The sequence below is a fragment of the Canis lupus genome, chromosome 26 (assembly GCF_011100685.1).
Source record: "Canis lupus familiaris isolate Mischka breed German Shepherd chromosome 26, alternate assembly UU_Cfam_GSD_1.0, whole genome shotgun sequence".
Lineage (NCBI taxonomy): Eukaryota > Metazoa > Chordata > Mammalia > Carnivora > Canidae > Canis > Canis lupus.
This window is the reverse complement of record NC_049247.1, coordinates 10,613,937-10,640,775: the sequence shown is the minus strand read 5'-3', so window position 1 is coordinate 10,640,775 and position 26,839 is coordinate 10,613,937. Positions and strand designations below refer to the sequence as shown.

Sequence of the window (26,839 nt, the reverse complement as noted above, 5' to 3'; positions counted from 1 at the left end):
AAGGTACATATTTATGCCTTTGTAAGGCAATTTTTTGAAAAGGAAAAAGAAGACCCAGCAAACAGAATCCTGGACAGTGAACTGTGAGCAGTAAGTCCAAGGCAAATACCAGCACTGTGTTCCAGAGTCTGATCTGAAGCTCAATCTGAGACCCCAACATTGAGCCAGGACCCTCTGAAGGAGCTAATGTCACTCTGGGTGAGTGGCACTCCTGACTCCTGGCAGGAGCAAGAGTGCCAATCCCTCTGAAGAAAAATATCCCTGACATAGATTCCCAGGATTCTCACAGATGGAGTTCGCAATAAAATCATCAAGCGTTCGAAGAAACAAGCCATTTTGAGTGAAAATCTACAGGAATGATAAACAGCAGACTTAGATTGCCAGCACTACAGGCAATGGCGTCTGGTAAACTTTTAACAATTGATGATTTATCAATGGGAAAAAGCCCCACTGAATGTAAAAGTAGGAAGCAGCAGTGTATCATTATATACACAGTATAATATACATAACACGGAGAACACCAAAACGTTGTAAAATAATTAAGCGATTAATTTTGAGTACTTATATCCTTTATGTTTAATATAATTTAATGGCAGAATTACAAACTCAATTTTTCAGAATGGCTGTGTTTAATAACCGGCCTGCAAAATGCCTGAAAATGTATCAGCTCTCATGAGCTAGAATGGTACAGATCCAATGTGTCACTGATTCGGGTATGATAATCACTGGATTATTCTGTAATGTGAAGTTATGTTTATGTCACACTGCCCAATTGTTAAATAACCAGGCCGAAAACAAATAGTAAGAAAACACTTCTGCAAGTCAGAGTCAGCTGATGGCCTGCCAGTTTGTACCCTGTGACCTAGTCCAACTTTCCTTATTTGATTGATAAGAAAACTGAGGCCCAGAGAGGGGCAAAGACTCACCTGTGATCACACAGTAAATGAGCTCAGATCTAGAAGCAGAGCCAAGCCTGATTCTAACCAGCAGGTCAGTGCTCTTACCATTACACCATGACACCCCTCTAATATGGACATGCAGCTCAGAATTTCATCTTATTATTTCAACCTTCAGAGCAGCAAAGTCAGCAAAGTTTCTGTGACGATACCCCCACCAGGGCGGTTTTTTTCCCCACTCCCAGGAAGGAAATTCTATTTTTTTCTTGGCTACTCTTTTCTTCCTTCAAGTTTAGAACCATAGGGACTTTCTGACTCCACATAAGCCACTCCCAGGAAGATGCAGCTACTTACTTTGACTGAAGAGGTCGGTCACTGGGACACATCCAACGGTTAGAGTTGTTGCTAAATACAGTGTCAGTCATGGCTGAAATTCAGTGCTCCTGGAAAATAGGAACCCAGAGAGGACATCACTCAGTTAGTTACCCAGCTGCTCTTTATTTCTCAAGTCCCTACTCTATGCCAAGCACTCTAGGGGATGCAGAGAAGAAAGGGAACTACACCCAGCTTCTCTACTTCCTAGATGGGGAAAACTCAGGCCCCCAGATGGAAATTCCTACTGAACATCACAGCTTCCCTGGTGGCAGAAAGGGATCAGAATGGAGAGCCTTCTTCCTTAACTGCACATTCTTCTCATTTACTAACCCAAGGCGATGTGTCTAGCAAGGGAAGGGTCATCAGAGTTCTTAATTCCTGTCCAAGGTCTTCCTACTGGGGGATGTCATTGGATTTATTTCCTAGTCCACTTGGCTTGGTGAACTTTGGGATCCGAAACCCTGGAGTCAATCCTGGCCTTATTTTTTTTAATACTTTTTAACGCCCAAGTCATCAGAAAATCATGTTGGGTTGATCTTCATAAAAGACCCAGAATCTGTCTACTACTCTCTGCCTGGCTCACTGCGATGCTGATCCAAACCACTACTATCTGCTCCTGCTCCTCTTCACGGATCCTGCTGCTTCTACCCTTGGCCATCTTCAGTCCATGCTCCACACAGCAGCCAGGATCTTCACAAACATAACTCACAGCTTATAAAAACAGCACCTCAACAGTTAAACACAGAACTACCGGGTAACCCAGCAATTCCACACCTATCTACCCACCCAAGAGAAATGAAAGCATGTGTCCACACAAAAATTTGTATGCAAATGCTCATAGCATTTCATAATATTCATAATATCCAAAAGATAAAAACGACTCAATATTCACCAACTGATGAATGGACAAACAAGATGCAGTGTATCTATGCAATGGAAAGTCATATAGCCATAAAAAGGAAATGAAGCATTGACAGCTGCCACCCAGAGGAACCTCTGAAACATGATGCCAAGTGAAAGAAGCCAGTCACAAAAGGTCACATAGTACATGATTTCCTTTATAAGAAATGTCCAGAATAGGCAAGTCCATATTTTGATTGCCAGCGGCTGGGGGAGGGGAAGGGAGCTGGAGGTGATGGCTATGGGGTATGGGTTTCTTTTGGGGGGGAATGGGAATGTTCCAAAATTCATTGTGATGATGGTTGCACAATTGTATGAAGATACTTAAAAGCCACTAAACTGTCTGCTTTAAAAGGGTGAATTATAGGATATATGAACTCTATCTTAGTGAAGTTGGGGGAAGGGAGATGGTACCACCACTTTGGAAAACTGGCAGCCCATTAAAGCTATAAACATTCATCTACCCTACAGTTCACGAATTCTACTCTTAGGTATATACCCAAGAGGAGAATGACCACGTTCTAAAACACGTACAAAAATGTTCATAACTTTTTTATTCATAACAGCTAAAAACTAGAAACCATCCAAATGTCCATCAGTAGGAGAGAAGCTAGATAAATGTGGTCTGTACACACAGTGGAATACTGGTCCACGATAAAAGACAAACTTCTGGTGTATCTAACAGTGGGGATAAATCTCGCAGACATTATGCTTTATGAAAGAAGCCAGCAGCAAAAGAGGACACTCTATTTAATGGTGTTTACATGAAAATTAAGAACAGACAAAGCTATTTGAAGGTTGTAGAAATCGGAGCAAATCCACCGCTAACTTTGGGGAGGGTATTGTCTGGGAAGAGGCAGGAGGGGGCATCTGTAGGGTAATAATGTTCTGTATCTTGATCTGGGTGACACATACATCTGCAAAAGCCATGTGTACACTTTCTGTCCCTTCCCTCACCCCTAATAAGGTAAATCAGCCCCTGTCACTCTGATTTCCTTTCCTTCATAGCTCACATCCCTCCCCAAATGTATTATATGTCTTGTTTGTTTGCTTAGAGTCTGCGTCTCTCATCTCTAAACGTGAGCTCCTAGCAGAACGCATTCTGTTCTGTTCTCTCTTAATCTCCCACACCTCACACAGCACCTGGCACATAGAAGGCATTTCATAAATATTTGTTGAATGCATGCATGAGTCTCCCTCAGCACTAAGGCAGTCAGCTGAACTGAGCCCAGCTTCTGGCTCTGCGAAGCTCTCCGCCTTGCCCCTCCTGCAAAGAGTATAGGGGGAGAGACCAGGGAGACTACATTTAGTTAATTACAAAAACCCCAAAAGCTTCAGAAGGTGGATCACTGCATCCAGAGGGTCCTGATTTCCCTGAAGGTTTTAGTACAACCTGGCCTTGTTTTCTGGGATGCTGAATAGTTAGTTGGAGAAGCCGGGAGGTGAACAGGGACAGTACTCTCCCTCCTATCGTGCAGTTGGAGGGGCTTTGAGGGGCTGAGGGCTGCACACGTGGGAGGGGAATTTCTTATAGAAAAGCCATTTCATCTGCTCCCCTGTGGTTGATGTAATCTTCCCAGAGTCATACAATCATTTCACTGTTTCTGCTTGGAAAATAGAAAGAAAGGAGGGACTCCTATGGGCGCTGAGAGCCTCGGGCCCAGGTAGTCCCAGGTAATGGGCTTCCTCGGCTGCCCCTGGACTGGACTCAGAGCTTTCATTTGGATACCCTGCCTCCTGCTTTGCAGCAGAGATAAAGCTTCCCTCGGAGAGGGGGGGTGGTCCCAGGAAGCAAGGAGGGCTGGGGCAAGGGTTATACAGTCCCCTCCCATGAACTCTGATCTCCAAATTCTGCTGCCCTCAAGGTGGAAGCTGGCTGCCCACCCTCTCCAGCATCCAGTCGTGCACACCAGGAGTTCATTTCCTATTAAAATTCTGCCTGCAAAGAGCAAGAGCGCTGGCTGACAGCCTTGTGGAAAGCACCCAGCTCCACCCTCCAAGCCAGAAGCCACCCTGGACAGTACGGGTTATTTCAGCTTGGCCGTCCAGGGTTCTCAAGGCACTTCACATCTCAGGTGCCAGTCCAGTGGGTGCCCCGGTCAACTGGGCCTGGGCCAGAAGAGTGAATACCTGAGTCACTGAGGCATTGAACACCAGCGGAGTGAGCCCAGAGAAGGGAGGTCATGTGTCCACAGGCAGGCCCTCACTGAGGGGTAGGGAAGGGGGCAGGAAGAGGGGAGGGCTAGCAGGTACCACTGATGTCCTTTACAGGAGGGGCGCATGCTAGCATGCTCCAGAGCTCTCCATGGGATGGAGCTGAGGCCACATCCCCCACTGCCCTATACTGCTTCCCTGTCCTAGAAATCCCATCACAGGTTCTGCTTCTAGAGAACTTGACTTCATGTGAGAGAAGAAGGGAGACTTTTGGGACAGTGACGTTCTGATCCCTGAGTTCATCACCCTGGGCAAGCCACTTAATCACCTTCCTATCTGATAGGAGATGATCCTAAGAAGTTCTCCTACCTGCCCATAGATGATGCTCCATTAAGTCCAGCCAAGATGTCAGGTTTGAGTTAATAGAAGGGGAGAAAATCCAATGGTAAGCCTCTGACATTTTCAGATGCCCCCTGTGCCTCCTACTGTGTGCTACAGAGAAGCCATTGCCACAGTGGACAGGAGGCCTGCAGCCCCACACAGGAGCAGCAGAGGGAAACCCACCATTGATACCAGGAGCAAAGTAGAGATGCATGTGTCAGATAATTTATACAGGATTACGTCCTAGGACCCACAGAACCTTGGTGTCACCACGCTGGTGAGTTTAAGTACCTACCACGGTCCCTGACATGCTGTGAGCACTTGCAGAATGGGAACTGGGAACTCCTCTTTCCTACTTCCCCTAGACTATATAGTTTATCCAACAATGATGAGTAACATTTATTGAGTGTCAACTGTGTGCAAAATTCCATGCCTTCACCATTTGCTTTAATGGTAAGTGATAATATCCTCATTTTACAGGTAAGAAACTGAGGCTCAGACTGATGAAGCCACTTGCTTAATAAATTACACAGCTACCAACAAAGCAGAGCCAGGATTTGAACTCTCTCCAAAGCCCATGTGCTAATCACTACTCTGCTCATACCTACAGAACATTCCCCCTTGGTTTTAGATTGTTCAATCCTGATGAGTGTTTGGTAACCATCAGCCCCTGACTGTATTCCCACCTCTCAGCCTCAGAAACAAGCAGAGACGTGCCCACCCAGCCCCCGGCCCTGGAGATGCTGAGAAAATCACACATTTCAGCTCAGTCAGGCCAAAGTCATGGCTCAGATCCAGGCCTGCAGCTTCAAGTTCAGAAAGGGTAAAATCACTGCCTCACCAGAAGCCAGAGGCTCCCGCTCTTTTTCCTGGACACAGATGGCCTCCCAGTCCTGGAGCAAGTTCCAAGGAACAATCTGCTTTCCATCACAAAAGCAACAACAGCAAAAAAAAAAAAAAAAAAAAAAGCAACAAGAGCAATAATTGACAGTTCCCATGTCAAGGGCTTGCTACATGCTAAGTGCCTCTCAAGTTTTATCTTGTTCAGTTGTCATGACAGCCTTCGACATAGATGTTCTTATCCCCATTTTACAGATGAGAAACTGAATCATGGAGAGTTAAAGTGGGCTTCCCAAGGTCCTGCTTAAAGCATTTCTATTTAGTAATCTGAATGCCTGACACTAAGTGCTGGTTTGAGGGCGGTGCACCTGTGGATGGGGGAGTACTACACAGTTGGAAAGAATAAAGAGATTATTTATGACAGATACGGATGCATCACTAAGATGAACTGCCTGGTATGAAGACCAAGAGGCAGGATGACGTTCCAGAACAACACCACTTTTTGCACAAGGGAAGACAGGATACATGCACAAAGTATCTCTGTAGAGAACTAGCATGAAGCAGAGAACATTGCTTGCCTCTGGGGAGAGGAAGTGAGTAGATGAAGCTGAGCTGGGAAGGAGAATTTTCATAATATATCCCTTCAGACTTGCAACCATGTTAGCGATCTAAAAAGAAATGAACATTTAGATTTTTTTAAATGTAATTTTAAAATAATAAAGTGCTCCAGTGGCTGCCCATTATAAGACCTAATGCCTCCTCCATGACTTCAAAGAACTGGTAGGCCCCTCCGCCTGCTACCTTCCTTGTATCTCTGACCACACTCCCCTCACACTGGCTCTTCCAGCTACCAGGCCCTTGCCTCTGCTGTTCTCTTTGCCTTGGTGGCATCTTCCTCATACTCTCATGCAGCCGATTCTTTCTCATACTCTGCTGTCTCTGCTCACGTATCACGTCCTCCAGGAAGCCTTCCCTGACTCTGCTAAGTCACCTCCTCTTAGCCCATTGCTTACTCTCACTGAATATTTCCCTTAAAATACTTGTTGTGATTTGCAATTATTATTTTTCTTCTTTATTTACTGCGTATCTACCTATTCTGTAAGCTCCATGACAGCAGGGCTGGGTCCAGATTTGTTCAATAGCTGTACATCCAGTGCATGCAGGGCCAGCTTCATGTGTCTACAACCTAGGCAGTCGCCCAGGGCTCTGTGCACGGAAGGGCCCCGAACCTACCTTAAAGCTCTGCTGTTATCATCTTTAGATTTGTAATAAGATTTGAACAGAGGGCCTTGTGTTTTCACTCTGTAGCCAGTCCTGAGTACGGTATACAGTAGATGCTCAGTAAATCTTCACCGAAGCTCGGTGAGTGCAGTGGGCACTCAATAAATCTGCATGTAAGTGGCAGAGCCAGGCCCATTCCAGATCTGCCCCCCTGCACAGCATGGTGTTAGGCAACATGCCACGTCGCATCTAAAACTACCATGAACACTCCATCCCAAGCCTGAAAAAGCCAGATTCCAGAACCGTGCCTTTCTCCCTCTTTGCATTTTGTTCTGCCTGCTTCTCCTTGGCACTGTTTGCTCAGGAACTTCAACCACCAGAACCTCCTGGTCTTCTGTCGCTTTCTGATGAGCTGAAAAACCAACCTTGAAAGCCCATTTAGCTTCAGAGCTGCAGCAGGTGTCTGTGACAGGCCGGCAGGAAGGGGCACGGGGCACCTGAGGGCATTGCAGGGAACTGGTGGAGCTGCCACTGCCTGCGCAGAATTGCAGAGTTCGACGCCATGCTCGGCCTCCCAGCCCCACAGTCTTGGAATTCACCCAGATGCTTCACAGCAGAACCTGCAGCCACCAGCTTGGATGGCGCCCAGTCACTTCCATCTCTCTGTGTCTTTTTCCTGTCCCTCTCCTCTTCCCCTGAGGAAGCATATCACTGCTCAATTAGAAATCTGGAAAAACTCACTCAGATTATCTGATGGTGTGGGAAATGCAACTTGTATCAAGGACCTCAAACAGGGAGAGTCTGGGGGGGGGTGGGACATTCCAGGACATTCCAGGTCCCAGCTGAAAAATATCTTTTGTTTGGCCCATGCAGTGTTTTGTTCTGTTTTGTTTTTTAAGTAAAATCATGCCAATATTCTAAAAGCACAGGATTTAATTAAAAGTACAGATTGCCAGCTTCTGTTGAGAAATAGGAAGAATAAAAAAATATTTATAGAACATCTATTACTATGTGTGAAACCCTGTTCTAGGCATTGGGGATCCAAAATCAAAGCAAACAAACAAGAAGGAGGAAAAATCACTGTCCTTGTGGAGCCTACGTTTTAGTGGGAAAGACAGATAATAACCAAACAGTAAGTCAAATGTAAAAGGCATCAGCTGGTGATGAGCATTTTGGAGACAAAATAAAGACCAAGAAGGGGGACTGATAATTGAGTGGGAAGTTTGGGTTTAAATAGGAATTCAGAGAGGACTCACTGAGAGATTATATTTGAGCAAAGATTTGAGCAAAGGGGGTAATGGACTTAGCCACGTGGATTATCTGAGGCAGAGCATTCCAAGCAGAAAAGAAAGTAAGTGCAAAAGCCCTGGGGTAGGCATGTGCTGCTAAGTTAAAGAAATGGCAAGGAGGACAGTGGTTGGATGAGAGTGAGCAAAAGGGAGATGGGTAGGAGCTGAGATCAGAGCAGTAGTGGGCGGAGGAAAAGGGGGCACATCAGATCATGAGGACCATTTGAGCTTCCACTCTGAATGATATGGAAGCCATGGAAAAGCTTTGAGAAGTGAGCTGAATACATTCTATTCCATCTCAACCACACATACAGCTTTGATTTGCTGAGTTCTTGGGGTTCCAACACACCCTAGCCAAGGCAAGGACAAGGGCCAGCAAAGGTAAAGATGACAGTCTCTTGCCTTGCCAACCACACACGATGGAGCTGAGTGCCGCTCCACTTGCCCACCTGCCTTGCCATTCCAGGCTCCTGTCTCAGAGCCACAGTGTCCCCTATATGGCCAACTACAGCCAGCTTCATCGAGAGGATGCAGGCTGCTGTTGACTTCTCTTCGTTTCTGGAGCCAGCTGGGACATCTCCAGCCTTCCCAGAACCTGGCTAAGGCTGAAATGGCAAGGCCTTGGCTCCTTCCATGCTGAACTGCTTGGTGCCTGAGACAAGGAGAGAGACAGGCCTGGGAGACACTGGAGATAAAGGCTCCTCTATGCTCCTGGTCTTGAAACAAAGCAAACTCACTGTCACCTCCACATGGTTCTCCCACAGCCACACAGCAGTAACCAATGATCCCTGCCACGAGCCTTTAAAGAGTCCCACGGGACAGTCCTCATTTTATAGGGTTTTCAGGCAGGCACAGAGCCTACCCCCTGCTATTCTTTAAGTAACTTTGGCAGGTGGCAGAGACCACACTGTAAGGGTCACAGTCATCCTAACTGTTGCATTTGCCCCATCATAAACCACTCACTTTCAGCCAACATACAAGCTGGCCACAGATGTGAACAAACCCACATAAGATCAACCTAGACCAAAGAACCACCCAGCTGAACTCAACCCAATCACTGACCTAAACACTCGTGAAATAAATTAGTGGTTGTTGTTCTGAGGCCCTAATCTGTGGAGTGCTTTGTTATGCAGCAAAAGCTGACTGATAGAGCAGCCCATTGTGATAGAACAACAGCTGGCCCTGGATTCTGGGATGCTACCCTAGTTCCCCTGATCATTTTATTTTTCTGTGGGACTCTGGCAAGTTATTCTGGGCCTCAGTATTTGCATCTGTAAAATGAGGGCATAAAAATGTCCATCTCTGTTATATTTACCTTGCAGAGTTGTTAGGATGTGCCAATGAGTTAACACATGTGCAGGGACCTTGTAATTTAAACTCCTTTTCAAGTATTAGGCAAGGAGGTCATTGCTAATATTATTTGAGGGTGCAGCTGTGGAGGAGAACAAAGGTCTAAATTCCAGTGTTTGTTTAGGCTTGAGTGACACATTTCGGTGGATTATGTGAGGTAGAGATTTCTTGGTTTTGCCTGTTGGCATTTATCTCTCTAGGTGGGGAACAGCATCCCAATTTTCCCTCGGAAAACTTTCCCTCTTTCAGCATCAATCTGTACAGCTTAGAAGGAGCTCATTCATTCTGGTCCCTATAAGTGGACCAACTTTCCTTGTCCAGCCAATCAGTGCATTATAGCCCATGAGCTATATAGCAATTAGTCTGGGGATAGCCACATGATCCAATCTGGACAGATGAAGGCCTGTCCTAAAACTTTTGCTGGAACTCTATGGAAAGAAGGATTCTTGGGGCATCTGGGTGGCTCTGTGGTTGAGTGTCTGCCTTCAGCTCAGGTCATGATCCTGGGGTCCTGGGATCAAGTCCTACATCAGGCTCCCCCTGCAGGGAGCCTGCTTCTCCCTCTGCCTTTATCTCTGCCTCTCTCTTTGTGTCTCTCATGAATGAATAAATAAAATCTTAGGAAAAAAAGAGAGAAGAAAGAGAGAGAGAAAGAAGGAAGGAAGGAAGGAAGGAAGGAAGGAAGGAAGGAAGAAAGAAAGAAAGAAAGAAAGAAAGAGAAAGAAAGAAAGAAAGAAAGAAAGAAAGAAAGAAAGAAAGAAGAAGAAAGAAAGAAAGAAAGAAAGAAAGAAAGAAAGAAAGAAAGAAAGAAAGAAAGAAAGAAAGAATTCTCTTTTCACTGGGATTGCTTAGCTGGTAGAACAGAATCCTGGAGTTATTAATCACTTTTGCCACCACATGAGAAAGGCCTGCCAAAGAATAAAAGTGGAGCTGAGAGATGGAAAGAGACTGAATCCTGATGATGCACTAGAATGCTGGATCCAGCCATGCCTGAATCTATCATGGACTTTTTGGCAACCATGAGCCAAAATGTTCCTCCTGTTTTTCTTCCTCAAGTCCATTTGAATTGAATTTTTGTCGTTGCAATCCTCCTGAGCTCTACATGTCTTAATAGACCAGCTACATTAGAGCAACCAGGGATCTCAAAGGCAGCCCGAATTGGCTGAGGCCTGGGGTGAAATATACCAGCTTTCAACAACCCCCTGGAACCCCCCCACCACCACCACCCCGCATCAGAGGCACTGCCACCCAAGCTCAGGCTTTGCAGGAGGACGGGAAACATTTGCATAGCTTCCTCACCAAGGCCTGCTGAGACCCTGCACTGACAATTAAAATTCAGTGACAATAAACAGCACTAATTAAAAGCAAAACTAAGTACTTAATAAGACAAATGAGGTGGCAGTATTAAAAGTCAGGATGAGAGAGCTGGCATTAATTAAAAACAAAGACTAATCTCTTCCCTCCTCTGAAAAAGCTGTGTCTGTGTGTGTCTAGAAAATGCTCAGATTTGTTAATGTAGTAAATGCCATGGGAAGAGGAAGATTCTGGTATTGGTTCTGCCTGGGGGTCAGGGTGGCAAGGGTCTTCCTAGCACAGGGGACATTTGGGCCAGGCCTTAGAGGATGAGCAGGAGCAGTAGGACAAAAGTGAAGGAAAGGATGGGGATGGGAGTGAGCAAAGACAGAGGCTTCAGTGGACACAGTATATTTCAGGAATGGAGAAATTCCTGGGAATGGAGCCTGGGGTGATTGGAGGGCCAGGGAGGAGGGGGAAATGGGACTTAAGAGAGAGAGCAGTCCGTGATTAACCCCATTACCTAAAGCAGTCTCCACCCAGACAGCCCTGCTTGTGTTTAGGGATCCAGAGACTAAGACCACATCCTCTTCCAGACAGTTCAGCAGGGTGACCTAGGGTATGGGTGTGGGGACCAAGCCCATCCAGCCACTTACCAGCCTGACCAGCGTATTTGCCTCCCTGACCCTCAGTTTCCTTGTCTGTAGAATTAAATCTCAAATTATAATTATTGTGAGGATTAAATGAGATGGTGTATGGGAAGCCCCCAGTTCAAGTCTGGCACAAAACACCCACTCGTCAAGTAGGAGCTATCATGAATTTACATTATTAGTATTATTAATAATGACCTCAGCCACATTTTCCTAAAGAGACAGGAGCCAGCTCTAGCACTAGAAGGAAATGTCCCAGCCTTTTTGAAGCCAGAGTAAGTACATGAAGCATGACGATGATGACTAATGGAAATAACAGTGTGTGATATTATCATATGATGATAACAGTTTAACTGTACTAAGCAAGGGTTGTTTGTTGAGTCCAATGGTTGTTGCTAGTGCTGTTGACTAACCCTGTGACCGGATTACCCTTGCCTCTCCCTGGGAAGCTGGGAGTGGCCACATGACCTGCTTTGGCCAGTAACCATTCCCAGGTGGAAACGAAACCATTGCATTCTTCACCACATTCCCCTTTCTCTATCTTGACAATCAAGGATGTATGAGGATGGAGTCGCCCTCAGCCGATGTTTCTGTGGGAGGACAAATGCAAAGAAGATACCCCCTACTAACCCACCACATCCGAGTGAGAAATAAATCTCTGTTGCTCCAGCCACTGAAACTTTGGCGCTTATTTGTTACTGCAGCAACAACCTAACCCACCCTGTCTGTGTGCCCTACAGGCCAGGACTACGCTAAGTATTTCATGTGCAGATCTCATCTGAGCCTCAGAACAATCCAGAAAACACTATCTTTTACTACCCAGTTTTACAGATCAGGAAACTGAAGCCCAGAGAAGTCAAGTCCTTTGCCCAAGGATACACAGCCAGGGAGTCACAGCAGGATGCACATCCACACACGGAAGGCAGGGGAGAGCATCCAGAATTGATCTTCCTGGGAGATGTCTCTTGCTGGACTGCGGCCCCCAAGCCTTTCCTTCCTCCCCTGGGTTATGAATATCTCCATGCCCTGAGTCTACAAATCCAAATACTGAACTGTAAAATGCAGACACTTACAGAATGCTCTCCAGGGCTCCCTGCACAGTCCAGCCAATTACCAGATTCCTTGATAAAGCAGAAACTTGCCTTTGTTGTGTTGTTAACCAAGCTTATCTCTGCTCCAGCTAGGCTGTGGTGTGCAAGGAAAAGAGGAAAAGCTCAGGACTGATTTTTGTGTTTGCGCATGCATGCCCAGACACACGGGACCCCAAACAGGAAAATGTGATGATGAGCCAGGTCTGTGTATTAAAACAAGTCATTTAGCTTAATGGCCCCTGGCTGCCACTCAGGCCCAAGATGCAATGAAACTCATTCTGATTAAAACCCAGCTGGAACGGACTTATCTGCAGCCCTAAATCTCATCATGCCACGGAGACCTGTGCCATCCTGACCCCTCCTCTACCTCCAGGACAAAATAGAGGAGAGAAGGGCATTTATCCCTTAAAAAAATGACAGCAGGCCTCATCCTCACAGCTGAAGAGCATTTTCACAACTCATGGACGAGAGACATAGCATTTCCATCTTACAGATGAGGAAATGGAGGCCCCAGTGTGTCAAGGTCACACTGGTAGCAAGTGGAATATCAAGGACACAGACCTGGGTCCTCTATAATTGAGCCTTCTAACCACCCTGCTCTATTGACTATTGATGCAAATAATATAATATTTGGCTAAGCATAATATTAATTTGCTGTTTTCAAATGGCAAATATGGTTGCATAGTGGCAGCACTGTACGGTCTAACCCAATAATAAAAATAGCTTTGCTGGATATTTTCTATTCACCCTCCACCCGGCTCTGTGCACTGGGAGAATGTCCTGTGTGGTATTGGTGGCTCTCCTGCCCTCTGGCTCTTGGATTTTTCTAATGGGAGGCACCAGCAGATGACTGGAGGAAGGGAAGAGAGAGGCTGGGACATTTAATCCCCCTGGACCCCTCATTCTGGCCACCATGGCTGTTGGGGGTCACAGTACCTATCAGGAGAACCCCTCCATACAACTCTTTCGCTTCTGAGTCCATAGGTGTTCCCTTCCTGCCCCTCCAGGCCTAGAGATGGTGATGGCTCCCTCTGTTGGGTGCTGGGCCATTGAGCATCCAAGACCTGCTAGATTGACTATAAATGTCTCTTCGTTAAACTCTCCTCATTTATTCCTCTGGGCGTGCAACCAGTTTCTGGGTGCCTGCCACATGCCAGGCACTGTTCGAGGTACTTAGCTCACCTAATCTTCACAATGACCTGATGAACGATAATTACTCCTCTTTATAGATGAGGCATCCAGAGTACAGAGAAGTCAGGTAACTTCTCTCAGGTCACACAGCTAATAAATGATAGGGACACATTTAGAATCCCAGCAGTGTGGCTCCAGAGCCTGTGCTTATGACCAGTTCACTCTCCTGCCTTGAGGCTCTGTCCTTAGCAAAGATGGGATGGCACAGAAATTAAGAGCACCAGCCTTCATGGGCAATTTACAAAAAAAAATTGAGGCAGGCTCTGACATTACTCCTATTCCTGAGGCTCATAGTGGTATGCTAATTTACCCAAGGTCACCAGCCAGGAATGGTGGAGCCAGCCAGCTTAGAGACCCCAGTGTGTCTCCCTTCAAATGCCAACACTCTTAACCACTACTCTGGACCATCACTCTTATAACACAGCCACCTGGACAGACCTGCCACCAACAGGAGTGAGGTACAGTGAGGGAGACTGGCTTAGGTAAAGAATGGCTTTCTCATCCTCAGAAGTATCAAAAGGAGGGTGTGCTACTTTGAGGGGTGAGGAGCTCCCATTGCTGGAAGTAATCCAACACAGACAGCAAAACTACTTGTTGTGGCTGCTGTAAAGAGGGTGATGTGCTTTTCTGAAATGGCCTCCCCTTTCTGCATTTGGAAAGCAGCAGCTCAAGCTCACGGAATCCTCCCAGTCCAGTCATATGTGGGCAAAACTCCTTGCATTGACTCCCTGACTTGGCCTGACTCTCTTATCAAGCAGGCAGGGCCAGTGTCTTAAGACAGAAAGATTAAGTACTCTGACCTTGGGTGCTCCCTGCCCCAGGAAAATGCATACTTTCACTTCATCCTTGTGAAGCAGAGGCAATTAGGGCCCAGGAAAGGCTCTACTTATTTTCTTGCCTTGGCATAACACACACACACACGCATATACACGTCACCCTCATTTCACCATGGTACAAATTTAATGACAGAATTTTCCTTTGAGAGCTCAGGCTTTGGAGTCACATGGACCTGGGTCCAACCCTCCCCCCCGCCCCCCCACTCCAATGCTAAACCCAAGCTGGGTGAGTCTGGCAAACTTTAATAGTTTTCTTAGAGGCTCAATCTCCTCATTTGTAAAATGGGTGCTGTGACAGCCCCTACTTCCTAGGGCTGGTGAGAGTGGGAGTGGAAAACAGAATGGTAAAGACAACTGCTCCCAGTGCTGGCACAGGTGTTACCTAGGTGTTCTTCCAGAACCCCCTCCACCCAAAAAATAATGGGTTAGAATCTCCAGCCAGGAGGATACCTCTTGCCTTGCATACACAGTGTGGCCATGGCCCCTTCCCTGGGGTGTGGATGCTAAGAAATCTGAGACCACTTCAAAAAGAACAAAAAGCTTCTCTTCGTTGCCATGAATAATAGATCTTGAAGACTTGCCTCCCTCCATCCTCTATCCTGCCCAGGGCCTCCTGGCGCTCCAGGTGGGAGAAAGTAACAGAAAAAGGAATTTTGGTTGGTGTTGGCTGAAGAACCTGAATGAACCAGAAAGTTCCTGTCTCTCTCCCTGTGTCCCCATAGAAGCAGCCATCAGAATATCAAGTATGGATGGAGCCCTCTGTGATTTACAAAGCCCTTGGTCTTCATAGTTGCCTGGGCAGGTGGGCACTAGGCCCTCATCCCTGGAGGCCGAGGAGTGCAGAGGTTGAGAGGGGCCAAGCTGCCAGTGCTCAAAACCTAGCTCTGTGTCTTCCTATCTGTGTGTGAGGACAGTCACTTAACCTCTCTGTGCCTCACTTCCCTCATACGAAAGCCAGAGATGACAGTAACAGTGAGAACAGTATTTCCCTCAGGACATCAAAGGATTAAATGAGTTAATACTTTTTAAAGAGATTGGACCAGTGCCTGGCACATGGTTGGCATGAAATAAAGAGGAACAAGTCACCCTGGTCACATCTCTGGGGTATAAAGGCTGGTAGTGACACCTGTAATAGCATTATTGTCTATCAGGTGCCAGAGGCTGCACTATGTGCTTTACACACATGGGCTCACATAATGCTTGCAAAGAGACACCACTGAGTCCCTCTCACAAACAGAAAAATTAAGGTTTGTAGGGGTTAACTAGCTTTCCCCAAGATTGAATCAGAGCTAATAAGTAACAGGGCTGGGAGTCAGGCACAGTTCAACTTCACTCATCTACCATCCTCTTCCTCCTGCCATTCCCCTTCATTGAGCCCCCAAATCAACAGAGAGTATTCATTCTGTTCCAGCACAGCCATATCTAACTTAATCCTCATCTCAGTCTTTAGCTCCATTTTGTACTAGGAAACTGAGGCAAGGAGAGGTTAGGTATTGACCCAAAGTCTCCAGCTAAAGAGATGGCAGAGTGAGTATCCAAACCTCAGATGTCAGAGTCCATTTTTATATGCACCACACACGTGCATGTGCACATACACACAATACCTTCAGATACATCAGACAAGTCACTGTCCATCCTTTGACTTGAAGATCTTCTGAAGAGACATTACATTAAAACTATATCTGGGGCGCCTGGGTGGCTCAGTTGGTTAAGTCATGGGTCAGATCGTATCTCGTGATCTCAGGGTCTGGGGATTGAGCCCCATGTTGGGCTCCTTGCTCAGCGGGGAGCCGGCTTCTCCCTCTCCCTCCACCCCTCCGCCTGCTCGTTCTCTCTCTCTCTCTCTCTCTCTCTCCCTCTCAAATAAATAAAATCTTTTAAAAAACTACATTTGAAGCTGATCTAGTTTCTCTTCTTTTCAAAGCTACTCACTCTAGTAGGTGAAGCATTTTATTGCATTAGGGTCTGACATGGACACACAGACCCTCTCAACATCCAGATTTCCAGGGACTTACATGAGCTCTCAAAAGTGTATGAAGCCAACAGCAAAAATGTGGAACACAGGCCATGGTCCAGTTTGTCCTGGGGCAGCAAGGGAAATGGTTAAATTGATGGCCCTCAACGATCATGCCTTCCACCTTACGTAGTTCCTTCAACACTCAGTCTGGACTTAGCTTTCTTTGGTCAATGGGAAATCAATAAATATGACACAAGCAGAGTTGAGGTCCTCATTAGAATGCCATGGACTAAGATATGGAAAGGTTGGCTCCCTAAAAGAAAATTGGAGTGTTGGAATCAGGAAGAGGAGGAACACATGTCTGCTCCTCATCCCACCTCCCTCGCGCCCCACCCTCGTGGAACTGTCAGTCTTGTGGAGAATGATTTCTGTGAACTGTGGGAAGCTAAGCCATGAGTTTCTGGGTTCTAAGTACATTCTGGGGTTCTCCCAGGTGGAGAAAGCCCACCTGAGGGAGAGGTCAACCCAGAAGAAAGCAGAGCTAGATGATTGGAACTCAATCCAAATGCTATTTTTGAGCTACTGGATCCAGTAAAGCCTCAGCTGTGTTGTGGACTCTTCTATTACATTAGCCAATCAATGTCCCTTGTATCACTTGAACTAGCCTGAGTGAGGCTAGTTGTGAGGTGAGAAAACACTCTCATGACTCTTAGATGGGCACCAATCCCATTACGAGGGGCCCACTCTCATGAATGCAGTTAGCTCTCATCACCTCGCACAGTGAGGTTTACAATTGATGAAATCCTGATTGATACAATTTACAATTTTACAATTGAGTGAGGTTTACAATTAATGTAATTCTGATTGATACACACATACACACACACACTCAGAATCGATTCCTGTGACTTGCAGATTCTGTACTTGTGAATTTGCCTACTCACTAAAATTTATTTGTAACCCCCAAAGCAATATTTGTAGCACTTTCATGGTCATTTACACACACACACACACACACACACACACACACACACAGAAGCCAGAAAAAAACTGAGTTGCCCAACATGCAAAAGCCCAACCAGCTAAAGTCTAACTGGTGACTCTGCCTTCAGCTCTCATACTGTACACAAGTCTATTTTTCAAGGTCTTGTTTAGTGCCACGTTGTTTGCATCTTCACTGGTGATTTCACTGTTTAATATGTCCCCTATAGCACAGAGCTGGGGTGCTGTCTGGTGTTCCTGAGTGCAAGAAGGCTGCGATGTGCCTTATAGAGAAAACATGCTTGTAAGATAAGTTCATGTGCCATGAATTACAGTCCTGTTGGCCCTGAGTTCAATGCTAATGTATCAACAATACTATATACTGGTATGGAGTGGATGTTTGTGTCCTCCTCTCAAGACCCAAGTGTTGAGAACTACCCCCATAATGTAATGGTATTAGCAGGTGTGGCCTGTGCAAGGTGATGAGAGCTAACTGCATTCATGAGACTGGGACCCTTGTGATGGGATTGGTGTCCATCTAAGAGTCATGAGAGTGCTTTCTTACCTCTCAGCCCCCTGCCATGTAAACACACAACAAGAAGTCAGCAGTGCACAGGCCAGAAGAGGATCCTCACCAGAACCCAACACTGCTGGCACCCTGACTTCAGGCTTCCAGCCTCCAGAGTGGTGAAAAATAAATTTCTGTTCTTTATAACCCATCCAGTTTAAGGTAGTTTGTTACAGTAGCCTGAACAAAGACGCATTTGAGTAAGATGTCTTTAAACAGAAACACATAAAATAAAGGATATGCGTGGATCGGTTGGTGAAGTGTGATGAGAGGCTTACGGGGACCTAACCCCCTATTTCCCTCAGGAGCAATGATTCAGTATTTGCTAATTCAGTGATCATGGTGACTTTGTAGAATGTAACTACTCCAAATAATGTGAATCCACTTTCTCTCTCTCTCATATGAATATGTATGTGTGTGTGTGTGTGTGTGTATACATTAGTACATTATATGCATAATGTGTAACAATATGTCATATATCTTCTGAATATGTGGATGTTTATATATATAATATACTAGACTAATCAGCAAGTGCTTCTACATTTCCACTTTTCCTTCTATGATAGGGACTATCAAGTGGGGCAAACACTTAGTAGTTTGATCTGTTTTCTGTTTTATTTTTTTAGAATGTGGTTGAGGCAAGGGGTAGATAACGAGATAATTGATGTAAAGAGCCAATTTGGGAGGAAAAGTGCCAAGGACCTACAAAGTACTGTCATTATGGCTTGTCTCCTGGCCAACTTCTCCCACGAGACGCCCAAGGTGCATTTCAAACCCCGTTCATCCAACCATTCACCTTTCTGGAGCAGAACGAGGTGAACTGGTAGAATGGAAACCAGCCAGTGGTGAACACATTGGTTTGGGGATTCGCCAGGGATGGAAAACTTACAGGAATTGTCTAGCACATTCTGTCTAGCACTGTCTAGCTTTTCTGGAGTCTGATCGGATAATGAACGAGGGCTGGGAGCAAATGGGTTTCTAAGTGTCTTTGCAACCTCTAGTGTCCACGGCACACACTCTGAGGCAAAAAGTTTGCAAGCGAGCTGGGGGCAGTTGCCAGTGGGTTCCTCTCCAACCAGGCTGCCAGCTCAGTTTCTACAATAAACCGGGTCACTGATGAGGGCTGATTTGAGGGAGTACGAAGATCCTCGTCTTTCAAAGTGGAGGACAAGTGAAGAGTGTGTCCCGTTGGCCCTGATTTTTAGCTCTTTTTGAGAAAAGAAACTTGAGGAAAGAAAGGGATGCATGAAGGTCCTTTCTATCTGAAAGATGAGTGGAGGCCTTGCAGCTATCTGTTTTTGGTCTGGTTTGAGTGAACAGACTTTCGTATGAAAATCAAGAAAGGAAACAAAAGTGTCCCCTAACAAGCCTTCATGGGACCTAGGGACACAGAAGTCCTGAGCAGAAGACCAAGCTCCTGGAAAGCCAACTGATCCTGGGAAAACTGAAGCCAGGGTCTGAATCTAGAGGCATGAGGTGGAGGTGACACTCAGCCCCTCCAACAGCCACTTCACCTGGTGCTTCTGGAGACATCCTCAGAACCTCTCCTCAATCATTACCCTTCCTAAGAAACCAACCTGTGTTCGGCTAAGGGACCCATAAGACAGGGAGTGGCTAAACCCAGACACTTCACTGGCACCGTCCTGGCTCAGTCCCTTGCTAGCCTGGAACCCTGGGCATGTTCCCTGGCCTCTCTGTACCTCATTTCCCGTATCTGGAAAATGGGGATTACAAATGTTCCTTCTTCTCAGAGCTGATTGATGAAATGAGGCATGCCAAGTCCCCAGCACGGTGCTGGCCCATACTAAATGCTTGGTAACTGGTAGCTCTCATTTCAGAAAAAGAAAAAAAAAGTCAACTCTAGCATGAAGTCCTGGTTGCCAGGCACAGCCTGTAACGTCTGAACTTAATACTCTTCTCTTCTGGTTTCTTCCACCTTCAGCGCCTCATGTCAACTCCCAGATGTTCATCTTCAAACTGATGAGCTTTGGTGCTCTTTAAAATACCCAGGTGGTGAGCTTCCTGGGGCCCAGCTCCCCAGGATGATGAGCAAGGATGCCGGATTAGCCAGATGGAAGTGGGTAAGAACTGCGAAAGGCACTCTGACACATCCTGGGAGACCCTCGTCAGCTCTGCCATTTGCACAGCACTTTGACCCCTACAAAGATTTCACACACATGAGAGCATCCCCCTCAAGCTTCATAACTGCTTTGCAAGTCACATAAGGTGGGAAGATATGGCCCCACTTTACGGGTGCCAGACTAGTACGGGTAAGGGGACTTGTCAAAGGCACAATGGTGGTAAACAGGCGGGCTGCCTTAGAAAATCCCTGGCTGCACCCTAGAATCAGGGATTGGGGGGCAGTGGAAAATGCTAATTCCTGCATATGGGAATTAAAATAAAATATGACATAAAACTATATACAAATTAAAAACGAACAAAAATGTTAATTCCAGGATCCCGACCAAACCACCAAAAGAGGAAACTCGTGGTGGGTACTGGCATTATACTTTTTGAAAATCCTCCTGGTGATTATAATGTGCAGCCAGGACAGGGACCCACCAGCTTGGAACCACATGCCCCTCTCCACACCCTCTTCGGGTCCCTGTCCCTCCTGGGGACACCTTAAACATGGTGGCGCCTCAGTCCCCTGGAGGACTCCTGAAAACAGACTGATGCCTGCTTGCCAGCCCCAGGAGCTTCTGTTTTAGGAGGTCTGGGACAGAGCCCAAGAGTTTGCATTTCTAATAAGTTCTGGGCGACGCTGATGCTGCTGGTCTGGGGACTGCACTCTGCAAACCACCACTTTACACAACGCTAGAAAAAAGCGGACCCGTGAAACTGAAGTTTCCTGGCTCACTGTCTCCTTTCTGCGGGTAATGCTCTCACCCTGAGTGGGAGCAAATAAATCTGGGGTGTGCTGGTCAATGTCACCAGAAATCTGGGAAGGCCTAGGGAGGCTGAGGGCTTTGGGGCTTCTCCTCCTCTTGTTTCTCTCCTTTTAAAAGCAATCCTGAAGAGACGGTTCCTGAGCATTAGCTGTTTGTTCCCCTGCACGCGGCCCAAACCCTTTGCCTGCAATGCAGGTCTTCTTAAATATTGAATAAGTCTGTTTCCACCAGCTGCCATGGCCAGGGCCGAGGGAATGCGGATATTGACAAAGTCTTAATGTGATTAATCAGGTTAAAAAGATCAGGGTGCTGAGCTGGTTTCATAAAAGACCTTCACTTTTTTATCACCAAAACCTCTGGTGCCTCAACACCTTCCCCATCCCTCTCCCACCCCTTCCAGGGCTTGGGGATTTATTTTATTTTATATTTTATTAAAAAAAATTAAAATAAATAAAAAAAAATATATATTTTTTATTTTATTTTATTTTATTTATTTATTTTCTGCCTCTGCTCTTGCTGTTCAGTGAACCATTAGGTGAATTAGAATAGCCTGGGTAGTGGATCAGGTTTTGAACAAGAGCAAAAAAGCATCAGATGGACACAGTCAGCGTTCAGTCATCCAGCAAATACTTACTGAGCACCTACTGTGTGCCGGATGCTGTGGGATACAGTGCGCTGAGTGGACAGCGGTAACTAAAACAGCCAAATATTCCTGTTCTGTTGGAGCTGGGGAGATAGACCATGCACCAAAGAAATAAGTAATATAGTAAGATAGTGTGTCACATGGTGCTAAATGCTAAGGAGAAATATGGAGCAGCAGACAAGGAGGAGGTAGGAGTCTGGCACGAGGTTGCAATTTTAACTAAGACAATCAGAAAAGGCCTCTCTGAGAAGGTGATGTTGGAGGAAAGGCCTACAGAAGGTGAGGCAGTGGACAGAGGAGAGGGTAGAAAGGATTAACGAGGCCCCTTCTACAATGTTGAGCTCCGAGATTTCATTATCCTCATCATGATCATCACCATAAAGATGGTAATAACTAATGTTTATTGAGCATATCTCATGTGCCATGTGTGTTCCAAACAAAGACTGTATATATTGGCTCATTAAATCTCCCCCCAAAATCCAATGAGGTCAATGTTATCACTATCCCCATTTTCCAAATGAGGAAACGGACATGTAGGGTGGTTTAATAACTTGCTCAAAGTCACACAGCAGCAGAGCTGGATTTAAACCCAGGTGGACTGACAATTATCCCTACCCCATCTCTCTCCAGATTTTCAGGGAGGAGCCCCACTCTGTGATTCACCGCAAAACAAATTCTCTCCCTGGTTGGGATTGCACTGCCCTCTCCGCCTTCAGAGAGGGGGGCGTGGTTCAGTGCTGTAAAGAGGGTGGGGCACAGGGGGCTCGGCCAATACACAAAGCTGTCTGTGTGTCAGTGTAGAGTATTCATCAAATTTCTCCAAGACCTCCTCTGGATGCAAATCCTGTGCTGCAGCTAAGGAGGCTTTTACAAAACAGATCAGATCAGGTCATCTGCTTGTAAAAACAGAATTTTTCTCAGAACTGCTCTCAGAATAAAGACAAGATGCCACACCATGGCCCTGCAGTTACCACCAACTCCTCTCACACTGGGCTCCCCCCCTCAACCTTGCTCAACGATCGTGCTGGCCTTCATTCAGATCCTTGAAGCCTTTCACATGCAGTTCTTGCTGCCATAATTGTCCTTTTTTCTTTGCTTTACTCATTGAACGCCTATTCATCCTTCAGCTCTCTGGTCAAATGTCACTGCCTCAGGGGAGCCCTCCCAGATTAGGTCAGATTTCCTTGTGATGCTCCCTCATAGACCTCTTTGGAACTCTTGTCTCAGTTTTTAATTATATATATAATATCCACATGCATGATTACTGATATAGGTTTACCTCCTCCAGAGAGAGGACCAAATCGAAATTATTTTCTACTATATCCCAGCACTGAGCACCGTGCCTGGCAAATGTTATAAATGACCAAACAGAAGGTAAGGTTCCTCCCAACCAAATATTCTTCAGAAAGCAGAAATTCCTCTTCTATCCAAATTGTTTTTCACACTGTCAAGCGCCTATCATTCTCTCTCTCAATTTATTTTACATAACAAAATAGTTCAAGTAAGTTCTCAACTACTCAACCACCAGTCAAATCCAAAAGGTGAAGGGTAGTTACAGTAGATAAATTTTGTTAAAATCATAAAACTTTCCTTACTTTTCTGGTTTAATTATTTTTTCAATACATATCAGCAGCAGAAAAAAGTTTTTATTGATTGATTGTTTTATATAATATGTGATTTTAAGTATGTGTGTAATACAATTAATGAAGCAAATATTATAAATGGACATTCGATCATTTCATCTACATCCCTAGTAGTTTTTTGCTTTCTTTCTTCCAGTTCCTAATAGATTATTACTTATGTCTGGCAAAACATTTTGTGGGAATCACTAAGTGCTGGAGGTACTGGTGGCTCTAGCTGCTGGCACCCATTGGGAAGGATCCTGAAGCCACTGAATTAACCATCTGCTTTTCTCCAGTCTCTGTGACTGTCATTTGTCACTTTTTAAAAAAAGATTTTATTTATTTATTTATTTATTTATTTATTTATTTATTTATTTATTCATGAGAGAGAGAGAGAGAAAGAGGCAGAGACAGAGTGAGAAGCACGCTCCCCGCAGAGCAGGGGACTCCTGATGTGGGACTCGATCCCAGGACCTTGGGATCACCACTTGAGCCTAAGGCAGATGTTCAACTGGCTGAGCCACCCAGGTGCCCCATTTTGTCACTTTCTGTCAGATTTGTGCTCTGTCATTGGCCTGGTGGACCCGCTATGCTTTGGAGCTCTGTGATTTGGCCACTGTCTCCCCAAGGGGACTAAACCTTTCTCTGGAAAATCGGTTTACCTCCCAAGGAGCTTACCTCTTTCATCTGTAAATGGAATCCGTAAGTGCAACCCTCCTTTTTGGGAGGTTACTTAAAAAAAAAAAAAAACAAACACTGACTCTAGAAGTAACTTTTTTAAAAAAAAGAGTTCTGTGTAATAGTAAGCAGCTGGCGTTTATGCAGTTGCGTATACACATTCTGGGCACTGTTCTGGGCACTTCGGATATGTATTACCTCAAAGGGTCCTCACAGCACCCCTGTGAGGAAGGCGCCATTATTATTCCCATCTCACAGGGGAGGAAACGGAGTCCAGAGAGGCCAAGTAACTTGCCCAAGGTCACAGGCTGGCAAGTTGCACAGCCCGAATTGCAATGTGGAGGCAGTGCCTATGCTTCTAATCGCTGATCAGTGCCCTCCTGTCCTTCATCGGAATAACATTCATGCTTAAGATCTCAAATCCAAGCCAGGAGGAACTGAAGACTACAGAATCCATTGCTGCAGAGCTTCATATTAAAGAAAGAAATTCTAAGCTGCTCAATCTTCATGACAACTCCTAACAATAAGTGGTGACTGGTTATCTCATTTTACAGAACAGAAGAATGAGGCCCTGGGAGGTTCCTTTCTTCGCTATGAAAATTCTGTATTTGACTTTGGTGTCCAAAAGATCTGGGTTTGAGTCCTGAATCTACCCTTGACCGGCAGTGTGAATTTGGGGAACTGAGACCTCTCTGTCCTCTCTAGCTTCAGAAGTCTGGTCTGCAAAATGGGCATGAAAGCAACGCCTCCTTCACATGCCCTGCAAGGATTAGAAGAGATCACTTATATACGTGCAAAGCACAAGGTCGAGCCCCCTGTCACTGCTCTGTGACTTTGTGGACAAGAGCCAATTCATTTGCTTCCTGTATGAAGGTGCAGCTCTGGAGCACCACCCCTGGGTGGCACAGCCAGGATTTGAACCCAGCTGGATACTCTTAGTTCACTGGTCTTTTTAGCAAGAGGATGGTGAAATGCTACAAGCAGGCAGGGACACCCCCCTGCATCAGAGATCCCCCTGCAGTAGAGACTTAGGCCACTCTACAGTCTGTGTCAACCAGAAATCTCAGACCTGTGGTGCCTCCCCAGGATGAAGACTCCCATCCCACACCTGCTGCCATGACAACCAGAGGGAAAATTTTCCAGAGCAGGATTCTGTTCAGTCCCAGGGCCTATGTGTGTGTGTGTGGGGGGGGGGGGGTCCTTTGGTCTTCTGGCCACTTGAAGACTTCACTACCAACTTCTATGGTATTTTACCCTCTGAGTGTGTTCAGGACCAACACGAGGCTGTCTGCTACCACCAGTCGATTTCCAGAAGCCATGTCAGTGTTAGAGGAGAAACCCCAGTCTTGGAGGCTACACAGAGGCAGTTGATGTGGCTGACTCTGGAATGGGACCAGGGGCTCTCCACATAGATGGAGAAATAACTACTCAACAGGGTGGCCTCAGCCAGGACTCTGCTCCCCAACACACATCCACACAGGGGAGATCCAGCAGAACATGGAGGGGAATAAATATCTACTTATCCACTCCCTCAGCAGGGTGCCAACTAAAAAAAGTTTCATCACACAAAGCAATGGCATGCATCCTCTCGATTTACTTCCAACGACCTTATCCAATGAATACTATCATTCTCCCCATTTTACAGAGGAAGAAACTAAAGCTCAGAGGGGCAAAGTCACTTTGTCAAAGGTCACACAGCCAGTGGGTATTACAATCTGATCCAAACGCACATCTGCCTGGCTCCAAACCCTACCGATTTGACCACTGCCTCCCTCTCCATACCCATGGGGCATCATGAGTGGGTGCTCAGTGTTTGTTGAGCAAACAATCAAAGGATAAACAGTGAAGCATTTTGCCGCACCTCCCCAGTGACTATTAAATCTCTATTAAAATAAGTCTCTGTGTCCTGAAACCCCAGCTGGTTAGTGCAGGAAAGTCCCAGATATATTCCAGGGACCTGGAAGGAGGCTAACATAAGAGAATGGGTAAAATGTGTGGGTGTTAATGCCTGGGAATATAGCAACAATCAGAAGCAAAAGATTAGATGCATGTTTTGCAATATGGAAGGATCTTAAAAACACGGTGCTGAGTGAAAAAACAAGTGAGCAACAAGGAGGTTTATATATACCATTCATATAAGTTAGAAGTACATATTTTGAAGGTGCATTTACAAACAAAAGAGATGTCCGTTCAATGGGATAGACGGGTTGCCTGCGAGGAGAGAGGAATGGCCTATGAGGATAAGGTGATTAAATAATGAAAATTTGAGAAGGAAATCTTTAGGGTTCAAGGGTGGTCTTGTCCTAGGAAATGAGGAAAAAACTTCATTGTCAGCACCTGTGCCAGAACAAAAATTTATTTACGAAGCAGATGAGTTCTCAGTGGAAAACTGAGAGGCTACAAATGAGGCCAGCTTTCCTCACACTATAATCCCAGGAGCAAAGCCCCCTCCTGGCCACCAGCATGGGAGCGCTATTTATTTCTCCCTGGGGATTCATCTCCAAAGAGGCACGTGTTGTTCAGAAGAGGTCATGCACCCAGACCCCTCTGGAGATAAGACACAGAGAATTCATATGCCTGTCCCAGCCAGATAAACCCTCCCAAGGAGGGCAGGGGTGGGGGGCAGAAAAAAACAAATCTAAAGAAATGGCAGCAGGTCTCTTTCTGAGAGGCAAAGGAAGTGTGTTATTGGTCTGCACCTTACATGTCCCCTCTAGGGGTGGGGACATCTTGCTTTTGGCTTCTGGGACGTGCCAATGCTGATGACTTCCTCTGGCCAGGGCTAGCCAGCTTGGGTGAACAACATGGAGGTCTCTGACAATCAGAGAGAATGCTTCAAATGCCAGGAACTCGTGTCTTCCATCCTGCCTAGCAGCCCTTCCCACAAGCCCCCCAACTCCAGACCTTTGGGGGAAATACTTGGCCATGTCCCTGCCTGACATGGCAGCAGCAGAAGCCACTTCCAGTATGTTGCTTAGCACTGGCAGATTAATCCAGCCACTGCTCATGAAAGAAAAAATCCTGAGCTGCTG

General features: G+C 46.0%; 1 protein-coding gene and 1 long non-coding RNA gene across 7 annotated transcripts in view; one reads left to right on the top strand and one right to left on the bottom strand.

Moving 5' to 3' along the window:
* The window catches only part of RPH3A (rabphilin 3A), a 265,289-nt gene that overhangs the window by 63,756 nt on the left and 174,694 nt on the right, over positions 1 to 26,839 (bottom strand). For 5 of the 6 annotated variants that reach the window (XM_038575153.1, XM_038575152.1, XM_038575151.1 and 2 more), the window contains one exon: positions 1,251 to 1,339. In XM_038575153.1, coding sequence (XP_038431081.1) covers positions 1,251 to 1,321 — 71 coding nt within the window. In that variant the 5' untranslated portion in view covers positions 1,322 to 1,339. Of the gene's footprint in view, positions 1 to 1,250; positions 1,340 to 12,422; positions 12,446 to 26,839 lie in introns of those variants that run through there. The other variant, XM_038575155.1, reaches the window with a different exon arrangement.
* On the top strand, positions 4,594 to 5,674 carry LOC119866154. The gene is made up of 2 exons (XR_005379174.1): positions 4,594 to 4,983; positions 5,187 to 5,674. It is a non-coding gene; the product is annotated as an uncharacterized LOC119866154 (long non-coding RNA).